The sequence below is a fragment of the Macaca mulatta genome, chromosome 15 (assembly GCF_049350105.2).
Source record: "Macaca mulatta isolate MMU2019108-1 chromosome 15, T2T-MMU8v2.0, whole genome shotgun sequence".
In the NCBI taxonomy this organism is placed as follows: domain Eukaryota; kingdom Metazoa; phylum Chordata; class Mammalia; order Primates; family Cercopithecidae; genus Macaca; species Macaca mulatta.
In genome coordinates, this window is record NC_133420.1 from 124,048,841 (window position 1) to 124,061,798 (window position 12,958).

General features: G+C 41.3%; 1 protein-coding gene across 10 annotated transcripts in view; it reads left to right on the top strand.

Annotated features, from left to right (window-relative positions):
- FAM120A (family with sequence similarity 120 member A) overlaps positions 1 to 12,958 on the top strand; it is a 115,871-nt gene that overhangs the window by 11,753 nt on the left and 91,160 nt on the right. For 6 of the 10 annotated variants that reach the window (XR_013404964.1, XR_013404965.1, XM_015117278.3 and 3 more), the window contains exon 2: positions 8,292 to 8,538. Coding sequence is in view for 8 of the 10 variants with exons in the window: in XM_015117278.3 (XP_014972764.2) it covers positions 8,292 to 8,538 (247 nt within the window). In the remaining 2 variants the exon portion in view is untranslated. Of the gene's footprint in view, positions 1 to 786; positions 952 to 6,234; positions 6,528 to 8,291; positions 8,539 to 12,958 lie in introns of those variants that run through there. The other 4 variants (XM_028835351.2, XM_077966387.1, XM_077966386.1 and 1 more) reach the window with 4 other exon arrangements.

Sequence of the window (12,958 nt, forward strand, 5' to 3'; positions counted from 1 at the left end):
TGTTGACACTTATTTTCTTTTTTTAAAAATAGTAGCCATCCTAATGGGTGTGAAGTATACATGTCTCATTGTGGTTTTGATTTATATTTCTGTAATAATGAGTGAAGCTGAGCATCTTTTCATGTCCCACTCCCTTATTTTAATAAATGTTTTCCTTGTTTTTAAGATCGCCGTACCCAATTCTCATTTATTCTAAACGAGATGTGTAAGATAAGCTTATTCAGCTATGATTTCACCTTACCTGAAGAGAGAGTTCTTTTTAGAGGCATTGCTGCTATGTGTCATAACATTTAAATTGCCCTTCAAACAGCAACAAAACTCTGCCACCAAATTGGAGTTGACTTTTTTTAAATGTTCTCATTCTTTAGTTGGACTAGAGTAGGGAGCAGAAGCTTCAGCGTTAGTTTTTCCCACCTCAGAGCTATGGACTGCCCATTGGGAAGAGGCCCCAAACTGCCTTTGTGGTAGTTGTTTTTTAAAACAAAATAATTTAGGTGGACCTATACGCTCTTATGATCAGGTTGTTTTATATCTTCTGAATCAGATAGCGGGCTGGAGGATGTGTCACGTTGTTCCCTGAACTGGTGTAAAATTATTCTGAAGAAAAACCAGGTTAACGGTGTTTTCCTAGTGTCAGAAAATCTATGTATGAGAACCCATAGCATTTCAGGTCCTGTGTGAAAAGCATAAAGAAACCTTTTTACGCAGCTTCCCTAAAAGTACATAGGAACTGACATTTGTCAAGTGCTTATTATTTGTGAATGCTTCTGAGCTGTTTACATGTAGTATGTTTAATCATCGCAGCTACCCTATGAGATAGAGGAATACCATTATTCTTACAGATGAAGAAATGGAAGTACAGAAAGTGTTAAAGTAGGCAGTGGAGTTCACCCAGCTGGTGCCAGAGACACAAACCTCATTGTAGAAGTGTTTCTTCACTGGAGACTAGGAGTAAGTAACAGTGTTAAGTTTTTTTTCTTATGGGGTCGTCCCGTAGCTGTGTTTCAGAATTAATAAACAATTATACTTGCCAAGTAAGCTTGGGAGTTTTTTAGTCATTATTCTTAGTAAAAGTCCTAAGTTTTGATATATCTGCCTTTTTAATGATGAAATGTAAATCTAATGAGATAAAAAGATTTACCTAGGAATATTTGGTAAATTTAGAGTGGCATAAAATCATCATCTTAAATGAAGTACAGAGTACTTTCTTGAGACCAGAAATGGGCCCTTTTGCCACTTCTTAAACTTCTTAACACTAATAACACCTGCCGCATTTCTTGGGGAGGGGTAGACAGGGAGGAAGAAGCTGGGAAGTGTTGTGCTTCCCATGCTGGCTGCCCCAGGTTAGAGTGTTCTTTTGGACACTGGCCCCCTCATCACTTCACAAGCGATGAGAAGCAGAATGCTCCTCGGGGTTGTTTACAGAAGGAATTTGAGAGTTTCACTTCCTTGATCTCAAAGCTGGCATTTTGATAGAGTGGAAATGGTAGCCCTGACAAAAATTAATCAAGGCCTGGTGCTTTTGAAATGGCAGATACTTTCAGTGGCTACTAGCCTGGGACTTTCAGTAAGGAGGCAGCTCATAGTTCGAAGTCTGATTTACCTCCGGTGAGTGACTTTACCCCCTTTCAAGGGCTACCTGTAAGTAAGTGTTTTCAGGGCTTAATTTTTTACGTCATTTTGTTCTTCGAGGGGGTTCAAAATGAAATAATTTCAACATTGTGTTTAATAGTTTTAACTCACTTCTGAAATTAACATTAAGAACTGGAAGTACACATTTCATTATATTATGCCCAGTCCAAGCCAGGTGTTGGAAGGCCAGGGAAGAGAAGAAGCAGATACGTAAGAGTGAGAGAGTAGCTTAGTGCAGGAAAAGGGAAAACAGGAAGGCGCTTCAGAAGACCAGATGAACAGCATGGGAGCTCAGGTCTGTCAGACCCTGAATCCCCAAAGCTTCAGCCTGGTACTTAATGTTTATTCTTAATTAAATAACTGCCTCGTAAGTTATTTTGATGCAACCCGGAATCTTTTTTCCATTCCCACCGGAACGTTGCATTGTATCATCTTTTTACCCCTGCTCATATCCTTGACCAGATTTTTAACCAGACTTTCCATGATTTAAATCTTAAGGAATTGTATATTGGGCCTCTTACGAATATTCTTAGTAGTTTGACTGCATTTATTCACTCATAAATTAATTGGTAACCAAATTCCATACTCTGTAGATTTTCCTGTTTCTTTCAACTGGACTATCTGTGGGAAGTTTTCTGTTTTTATATAATAGGCTTTTTGAAACTTGCATTTAGGCCAGGATTTATTTTTCCCGTGTCTGTTATACTTTGTTCATCTAATAAAGTGGTTTGAAATAGTCTTTCAGGCCGGGCGCGGTGGCTCAAGCCTGTAATCCCAGCACTTTGGGAGGCCGAGACGGGCGGATCACGAGGTCAGGAGATCGAGACCATCCTGGCTAACACCGTGAAACCCCGTCTCTACTAAAAATACAAAAAACTAGCCGGGCGAGGTGGCGGGCGCCTGTAGTCCCAGCTACTCCGGAGGCTGAAGCAGGAGAATGGCCTAAACCCGGGAGGCGGAGCTTGCAGTGAGCTGAGATCCGGCCACTGCACTCCAGCCCGGGCTACAGACCAAGACTCCGTCTCAAAAAAAAAAAAAAAAAAAAAAAAGAAATAGTCTTTCAGCTGATGTCTTGTCTTCTAGAATATTGACTTTTTTTTTTTAGAAAAATGAACTTATTTGGAATAATTTTATAGAGAATTTGCAAAGGTAGTAGAGACTTCCCCAATATCTTTCACTCAGCTTCCAGGGAATGTTCACTTCCTGCTAGCTGGCACAGTGATCTAAACCAAGAAACTAGCCTTGGTAGACTACTGTGAACTTCATTATGGACTTCATTTGGATGCCATCTGTTTCCCAGCAGTGTCCTCTTCTGTTCCGGGACTCTGGTCAGGACCTCTGGTATCCTCCATCCCCTGTCTTCTGGGACAGCTTCTGTTTGTCTTTGGTGATCTTGACACTTTTGAGGAGTACTAATCAGGTGTTTTATAGAATGTCTCCAATTTGGGTTTGTCTGATGCTTTCTCTATATTAAATTATGGCTGTGTGTTTGGGAGAAGACTAGCCCAGAGGTGTAGGGCACTTCTCAGCACCCACATGGCACATGGCATTGACTTGGCTTAGCACTGGACAATGCCAACCTTGGTTGCTTGGGTAAGGAGCTGTCTGCAGGTGTTTGCTCTGTAGTGACCAGTTTTCCTTTCGCTCATTTGTAACATCCTCATTCTTTGGAAGCAGTAATTAAGTCCAGCCCACATTCAAAGGGGAGAGGGTTAAACTCTACCTGTTGGGGAGAAAACTATATGGTATTATTTGAATTTTTCTGTAGGGAAAATGTGTCTCTTCTCCCTTCATTTATTTAATCATTTATTTTTATCATTATGGGCTCCTGTCCTCTTTCTAGGGTCATAATCAATTCACTTGGGGTTATATCCAGCTCTGCCTTATCCTTGCTCACATTGTCCTGGCTCTGGCTGTGGGAGCTCTCTTGGGTTGGCCCGTGTGACACATGCCATCCTTTTGTTTTGGGAGTGCTTCCTTGCTTTCTGGACCTACAAGATGCTTTCGGTGCACCTTGTGTTTTCCTGCTCCAGTGTCAGCTGTCTCCAAAGAGAAGCCCTGGTTCTTTGTCATGGAGAAGGTGCCTGGAAACCTTGGTCTGGGTGCTGGTGTGGTCCTGCTGCTGGGGTGTCTCTGTGTCTGGGCCCTCATAACTGACAGCTTCAGGTGCTCCTGCTGCTTGGGGGCCCCTGTGAGGAGATCTATGTGGACACCAGATCTTCCATTGTTTCTGTACCCACCTATGTGTGCATTTTCGCCTGAATACCAGTTCTCACTGATGTCTCATGGCTAATCCAGCACCATGAGGTTCATTCTAGCCTTCTCCTTTTGCAGATTATTTGTAGTTTCTCTGACAGTGAGGACCTGGCTCATATAGCATTTGCTTTAACCCTAGTGTTCCTGCAAAGTCATTTCAGAATTGTTAATGCAGATTCTGGGAGGCCTGCTTAAACAAGTGGAGTACACTGGTTCCCAGGTACTCAAGCAGTTTCAGTGAGGCTATTTCATACATTTTATAATACAATTGTATACATTTGTCAGTCTGCATTCTACCCTGGCATCCCCTGACACCCTGGTTGATTTGTTTTTTCATTTGCATACATTAAAGTTTATTCTGTGTGTTGTACAATTGAATGAGTTTTGACAAATGCAGAGTCATCTTGTTCCTACCACCCCTAGGCAATTGACTTTTAACTCTTTCATTCAGAGTTTTTTCTGATTTTCTTTGCCAGATCTGCTGTCACCACCGCCCCCCCCGCATTTCCCCCATTGAGTAACTGCGGAACTACACTTCCATACTTCCATTATTCACCCATGGAAAAGGACATCCTCTCTGTTACTCTTGTGGTTTTTAATGCCAGGTTGCACTTCCTCAGATGAAAGCACAATTAATTTTAATGAGAGGGAAGAGTTCTAGAATTTTAGAAGTTGAAGGAATATAGAGATCTGTGAGATTTTACATTGGTTTTTGGGGAGGTTGTCCTGGCAGGTTGGGTATCTGGGGCAGAGCTGGAGCATGGACTCTGATTTACGCCCCCCTCCTGCCCCCCCACCCTCTTTACTCAGGAGACTTGAGAAAGGAAAGATGGGCTGAGGCCAGCTTGGGAGAGGTCCTACCTTTGCTGCAGGTGTGAAGCTGTGTTCATGGGTGTGGTCCTTTATTTTTTGTTTTAGGACACAAATTCTAGCAGTTAGATGTTTGTTTAATGCTCTGTCTGGTTTTGGGAAGGATTATGGTATTGTTAATCATTTGCAAATTAGAGTTGTACTGAATTATTAATAGTTCAATCACTTTGCTTTTTAATGCCAATCTAAAATCAAGTGTTCTGAGCAAATAGGTGATTCTGTCATGGGTGGAGGAAGGAGGTAATTGTGAAAAGCCCCACATGCCACCTTTGTTTTTTTGGTTTTTTGTTTCTTTTTTTTGAGACGGAGTTTCACTCTTGTTGCCCAGGCTGGAGTGCAGTGGTGTGATCTTGACTCATTGCAACCTCCACCTCTCAGGTTCATGAGATTCTCCTGCCTCAGCCTCCTGAGTAGCTGGGATTATAGGCGCCAGCCACCACACCTGGTGTGAGTAGAGTCGGGGTTTCACCATCTTGGCCAGGCTAGTCTCAAACTCCTGACCTCAGGTGATCCACCCACCTTGGCCTCCCAAAGTGCTGGGATTACAGGCGTGAGCCACTGTGCCCGGCTACCACCTTTGTTTTATAAGGTTCTACTGGATATTGGCCTGTACTGAATAGACTGTATCTTACTAGTTTTATTTGCTAATTTAAGGACTCTTTGGGGAACCATCAAATGCAACACCAAAACTGGGGCAGCTTTTAATTTTTTTTGGTGCTTGCTGGCTGCCAGCACCAAGCTAGACCCTTGATACAAAGATGCGTAAGCTGTGCCCCTTGTCCTCTTGGAGAGACATACATGTAAAAGAACAGTAGTTTGTCTGGAGTGCTGTAACAGAGAGATGACCAGAGTGTAGGTATAGTTTATAATAGTACTTCCTCAGCTTTTTGTTAGGTTTTTTTTCTTTTAAAAAGGAATTTTTAAAGCATAATTCAACCACCCTGATTACAACTATGTTGGCCTTTGCCTTTTTCTTTGCAGCCTTTTACCACGAATGAAGTTTTATATAGTTGTGTATACACGATATTGTATTCTGAAATGCTTTTGTTTAATACTTTACCTGAAGCTTTTTCTGTTTCTCCACAGTACAGTGTAGTGACTGTGTCTATCTCCGTAATTTATTTTTTTCCCCTAGGAGTCTACCGTGATCCTTTTTATGCTTTTAATGTTGTTTATTTAGTGAATTGGTTTCTTAGGCTGTATTTCCTGGAGTGAGGTTACTGGGTTAAAGAGTATGAACGTTTTACAGCTCTTGAAATATATTGCCTGCTGTTTTACAACACTGACCACATTACTTGAAAGCTGCCAGATTAGACCTGATCCCTGCTACTCTCAGACTTCATCATCCCCCACTTTTCCTCTTGATCCCAGGGTCGGAGCACAGTGGGTCCCTCTGTCCAGGCAACAGGCCAGGCTCACTTCCTGACCTTTGTACGTCCCCCGCCCATGCCCCGTGGACACTCTCCTTGGAGGTCCTGCCCAGGGCCAGCCCCTCCTTTCAGGTCTTGGTTAGAAAGCCACTTCTTGTGAGATGCCTTTGCTTCCACTGTGGGCCAGCAGCCCCTTCTCACCCAGGCGTTGTTCCCCACCCTGTGAAACTAGGAGATGAGTGCTGGCTGTCTCTGAACTCCCTGCTGATGGAGGTGGGCGGGGCTGGGCTCTCACCTCCTTTTAGCCTCTGTTTTAGTTCTGCCCAGCTTCCTTCCCAACATGTGTGAATCTAAGGAACAAGCTGCCTTTTCTAGATCTCCTTGGAGGAGTGAGGAAGGGTGAGCCAAGAAGGGAGTGGTCACTTACTGTCTCCTTTCATTTTCGTGTCTCTTAACAGAGTGTATAGACTTAACTATTAAAGATGTCTGGAAAAAAGCCAGTAATTTCTAATGATTTTAAAGTAGTTCAAAAATCACTGTAAATGTAAAGTTGTACATAATAAAAGGATTTGAGGTAAAGAACTTGGATTAGAAATTACCATTTCTAGAAGTGAGAGGATGAAGCAGGCCTAATTTTAGATTTTTTAAAAATCTATTCTGTTTTAGCTGGTGTACAGTGTTTTTAGATTGAGGGATAAAACAGCAGTTTCCTATTCTAAAGAATAGAATGTTATTTGACTGATTGGATGTTGTTGTGTTTTTTGCTTATGAAGTAAATTGTTTTTATTGAAATATTTACCAAGAATTCAGAAAGTGATTTCTTCTTTTACGTACGCATCTTGAAAAGGTTTGCTTTGCCTCTCAGTGAGATTTCGTTATAGCTAACTTTCCAACAAAATGTGGCAACTGCTTTTATGATGAAAGTTGGTGAGAAGTGAGGTGAACTCTACAGTGATGTCCAGTAGAATTATCTGAGGTAATGAGGCTGTTCTGTCTGTGCTGTCCAATTAGTATGTTAGCTTCTGGTGTCCTGTGACCACTCAGTACTTGAACTTAATTTTGAATTTAATTTAATATAAACTTTCTCTCAGTGTAGCCACACATTGGACAGTAGTTTTAAAAACTTAAGGTTAAGAGTGGCACACATTTTTCTCCTCTAAGGCCCTGTGGAGAGTTAATACTCCATTGTGACTGGAATCACCTAATTTAGTTTAAATTAATGTTCTCTAAATTACCTTATCCATTGTAGAAACAAAAAATCTGCCAGAAATTTAGTTGTGTTAATGAGTATGTGAAACAGCAGGAGAGAATTTGGTGGTCTTGGACTGTAAATCATTTAGAACATTTTTTCCAGGTGTTTTTGCTATATTTTTTGGACTAGAGAGAGTCCAGAGGACTTTGACTTCTCAGAGGTGTTGCTTCTCTGCTTGCTCCTTCGTGTGTTGTGGAAATCCGAGGTAGTGTGGATGTTTCAGTGGGGATTCAGCAGAAGTAAAGAGGGTGTCTTAGATTTTTCATCACTGAAAAGGCAGTTGATGTAGACCTAGTCCTGACATAGTGTGTGGGACTTAGAATAAGCCCGTGGCAGTTACATTGAGGGTGAACGTGTGCATCCTTACACAGTCTCCACGTGTGGAAGGCTTTAGGAGGATAATAACTGGTTGACAGGTAGGCGAGGGATCATACTTTTATTTTATTTTTAAAATTCTGATGATTTCACCTGACGCATTTGATCTACTTTGAAGAAATGGTTTGGTTTCATTGACACTGGGTGGCTTCTTTCTGTCTCCCTCTTTCCCACCTCTTTGTTTTCTTGTGTCTTTCTCCCCGTCTCTTCCTTGAAAATACTGTCATGGGGTCAGCTGGCTTTGTGTGTTTTCAAGCAGGGTGATCTTTGAGCTTGACAAGAATTGAAAATTGATTTGTAGTCTAGATGGGATCATAAGTTACTGACAGGAGATGATTTAAATGCAATGTCCCACAGAAATTTCTTAGTGGAGCAATGTGTCGCAAACTTTATTATGGCATTTTTTTGACTGTTTGGCTTTCATGGATAGTTTCCATAAATGTGATTTTTCAGCTTCTGTGCAAACATTTCTGCTTATTGAGCTTGTTGCTACAGTGTTACCCTACATCTGATGAAGTTTTTTTCTCGTTTGCCAGGTTGCACAGAGCATTGAGGATCACCATCAGGAAGTGATTGGTTTCTGCAGAGAGAATGGTTTCCATGGCTTGGTTGCATATGACTCTGATTATGCACTGTGCAACATCCCCTACTATTTCAGTGCCCATGCCCTAAAACTGAGCCGGAACGGGAAAAGTCTCACCACAAGCCAATATCTGATGCATGAAGTTGCCAAGCAACTGGACCTGAATCCAAATCGTTTTCCTATTTTTGCTGCTCTCTTAGGTAGGTGGAGCAGTGTGAAAATATTTTATAAGGGAGTGACCATATGATGCGCACATTGATCTTTTAAGTATTTCTGTGCTTGAATGTTTTGGATGTGTGTCTCACATTGAAGAGAACCAAGGTGTGGGCTCTTCCTTAGCCTTCCTTGCTTTGTATTATTTTTTTTGGCATAGCTAATGTGCTACTTTTGTTCTTAAGTGTTTGTTGAGGTATTGGTATCGTTCTATCCAGGAATTGTTCAGATTAATTTTGTGAATAAACTTGTTTAAGGTTTTGGAAAACTAACATTCTAAATCACAGATGTCAACACATGGTCACTAGGTAAATTAGACATTTAAACCTTTGACATAAATTATGTTTATAATAGAAGAAAATATGCTATGGGGTTAGAACAGTGATGTTTTCACCTCATTTTCAGGACACTCACTACTTTAGAAGAGAAACAAAAATAAGCTATCGTACCTTGTTTCCAACACCTACATTTTAAGTAAATGTGTACATGTCTTTAAAAAATTTCCTTGGAGGAATTCCTTATGCTGAATACCCAGAAAGGGTGAAATGTTGTTTTCACTATGACATATTTTAATTTTCTTTAATTAAAAATAATTCCCCCATGCCTGTAATCTGAGCACTTTGGGATGCCAAGGCGGGTGGCTCATCTGAGGTCAGGAGTTTGAGACCAGCCTGGCCAACATGGTGAAACCCTGTCTTTACTAAAAATAGAAAAATTAGCCGGGCATGGTGGTGGGTACCTGTAGTCCTAGCTACTTGGGAGGCTGAGGCACAAGAATGGCTTGAACCAGGGAGGCAGAGGTTGCAGTAAGCCGAGAGTGCGCCACTGCACTCCAGCCTGGGCGACAGAGTGAGACTTTGTCTCCAAAAAAAAAAAAGAAAAAATTTCCCAAGAGGTAATATATTTATCTGTCCCTTTATATTTGCATTGTGTGTTTTCTTTCTTTGCTCTTTTGTCAGCTACCCTTTCTTATGCTTTCATTGTGCTTGTCTCACCCTACTTTAATATCCAGCTCTAGTTTGCTTAGAGTTGATAAGAATCGTGTCCAACTATAAGTAAACATGTTTTGGAGGGAGGCACTCCTGTGATTACAATCCACGAATCGGATGGGATTTGGGGCTGTTTCGGACACACAAGGCCAGTTTGGGAAGCTGCGTGGTGTCCAGTGCCCAGTTACTGTGCTCCCTTGCAGTATATATTCTGTAGAGGCTAGCCGTCCAATCCAGTCCTGTTCAAGAGGGGATTACATTGTGGATTAGTTTTAGAAATGCCTAGTTATCAGAAAGATTTTTATAAACACTCCAAAACAGTTTTACACAACTAGAAATTGTAGTGAAGGAGTCACAATTTATTTTTACTTTTTTGGAGGGACTGGTTCTTTATTTCAAAAAGACACTTGCCAATCAATATTCAGTATCAAAACAGTTGCGCTGTTGATTTCTCTTTCTCCGAGTTGGTCTCAAATGAGAGTACATTTTAAGCCAATAAGCCGTAGGATATATACCTAACAGACCTCCTAGAAACCTCATCAGAAAATGGGGACTGGGTAGGAAAGAAGCTTTAAAAGATCAGCAAACTGCCAGCCCATGGGCTGCAGAGGCTGTGCTGTTCAAGTTTTCATCTTTAAGATATCTTTGGACAATTTTTTTGTTTGTTTGTTTTAATGGAGTCTCACTTTGTTGCCCAGGCTGGAGTACAATAGTGTGATCTTGGCTCACTGAAACCTCCGCCTCCATGGTTCAAGCAGTTCTCATGCCTCAGGCTCCCGAAAACTGGGATTACAGGCGCCCGCCACCACACCTGTTTAATTTTTGTATTTTTAGTAGAGACAGGGTTTCACCATGTTGACCGGGCTGGTCTTGAACTCCTGAGCTCAAGCAATCCACCCACCTCTGTCTTTGCTGGGATTACAGGTGTGAGCCACCGCACCCAGCATTTTTTTTTTTGAGACAGGTTTTCACTCTGTTGCCTAGAGTGGAGTGCAGTGGTGCAATCTCGGCTCACTGCAACCTCCGCCTCCCAGACTCAAGCGATCCTTCCATCTCAACTTCCCAAGTAGTTGGGACTAAAGGTGCATGCCACCACGTCCAGCTTGTTTTTTTGGTGTGTGTTTTTGGTTGAGACAGGGTTTCACCATGTTGGCCAGGCTGGTCTCCAACTCCTGAGCTCAGGTTGATCCACCTGCCTGAGCCTCCCAAAGTGCTGGGATTACAGGCATGAGCCACCGCGCCTGGCCACACAATTTTTTATATATTATCTTGTGAAAGCATTTCATGTTTTACTATATCAGTCAGTCAACAAAATTGTGATTTCACAAGTTGTGTTTGTTTGAATCTAATCTCAAATACAGTGCTTAGTAAGGGAACTCTTGTGCCTTTGGGGATTTGGGGATTAAAACTAATCTTTTAAATATATTTTCAAATATTAAAATATAAAAGGATATTTCCTCTGATGTTAAAAGTGAGTATGGCAGTATCACATTATATGGAAAGTTCCATATTTGCTTAAATGCTATGCAAAATAACTTGGCATATTAATTGACTTTGAATGTGAAAATCACATGCTCTTAGAATATGGATGCCTTAGCTCATTTGATAAATGGAAGAATACTGTTTATCTTGTTTAAGAAACATTGAATATAGTATTTGGAAAATAATACCAACTGATACGTTTCTAGCTTGTTAGTCTGTGAAGTTTTGAAATAAATGAAAAACAAAATCAGTTGCAATATGTTGTCAATTTAATTTAGGGCTTGGAATCTCTTCAAAAAGTTTAGTGAAGTTATAGGTAAGCTCCTGAGTTTTTGTTGTCGTTGTTGTTTTTTGAGATGGAGTCTCTCTCTGTTGCCCAGGCTGGAGTGCAGTGGTGTGATCTTGGCTCACTGCAACCTCTGTCTCCCAGGTTCAAGTGATTCTCATGCCTCAGCCTCCCGAGTAGCTGGGATTACAGGTGTGTGCCACCACACCTGGCTAATTCTCACCATGTTGGCCAGGCTGGAAAAGTTTCACTGTGCTCAAATGAGAAAGCTTATTTTTCTTTTCCCTTCTGTAATGGAAAGTATAGCTCTATAAAGTATTTTGTTTTAGGAATGTTGGAATATTCACTTAAGTATTTCACCCAATTTTTCACAGAGACTGTTACTAATGTTCGAGTTGCTTTAATATTATTTCAAATTGAAGCTTCCGAAATTTCAGACATGTCATTCTTCTTTTTTTTTTTTTTTTTGAGATGGAGTCTCGCTCTGTCGCCCGGGCTGGAGTGCAGTGGGGCGATCTCGGCTCACTGCAAGCTCTGCCTCCCGGGTTCCCCCCATTCTCCTGCCTCAGCCTCCCGAGTAGCTGGGACTACAGGCGCCCGCCACCACGCCCGGCTAATTTTTTGTATTTTTTAGTAGAGACGGGGTTTCACCGTGTTCGCCAGGATGGTCTCGATCTCCTGACCTCGTGATCCGCCCGTGTCAGCCTCCCAAAGTGCTGGGATTACAGGCGTGAGCCACCGCGCCTGGCCAGACACTTCATTCTTCACTGTGAAATTCTATGCAATCCCTTAACAGAGGAAAACAATATCAAACACAGCAAACCTGGGCAGTTACGGTTCAGATTTGCTCATTTGGATGTCACGGGAGTTCAGTACCTCTGGATTGTGTGTTTGTGTGTTTGGAATACAGGTGGAGTGTCCCTTATCTGAAATGCTTAGGACCAGAAGTATTTTGAAGTATTTGCATATGCCTAATGAAGTATCTTAGAGATGGGACTCAAGTCTAAGCATGAAAGTCATTTATGTTTCATATATACCTTATACACATAGCCTAAAGGTAATTTTATAAAACATTTTAAATAATTTTGTGCAGGAAACAAAGTTTTGACTGCCTTTTGACTGCGTGCCATCTTATGAGCAGAGGTGTGGAATTTTCCACTTGTGGCATCATGTTGATGTTGAAAAAGTTTCAAATTTTGCATCATTTTGGATTTTTGGACTACGGATGCTCAACCTATATTATAATGTAGCAATATTCCGAATGGTCTTACTTTGTTTTGCCTTCTGTTAGTAGCAAATTAATGAATCTGCTATCATAATGTGGAGGTGATTAAGTCATGTTATAAAAATCACGGTTGTTTAGGAAATTACTGCTTGGAGATTTCAGTGAGATAGCTAACCTACTAAAGATCAGGTGTACCAGGCATACGAACATGATTGTGAAAGTAGAGTATTCCCCGCAAATACAGTTTCTCCATTGAATACAGTTTTGTTTGTAGACTGTGACAGCACTGGTGATAGGATGAGCAGCTTAATGGCCTCATGAGTATTATTGGAGGATGGGCCTTTTCACATATGTTTATGGGTGGTGATGGAAATTATGGGAGAAGGGTGTTGATTCATGTTACAATCAGCAGTCATTGTCATTTA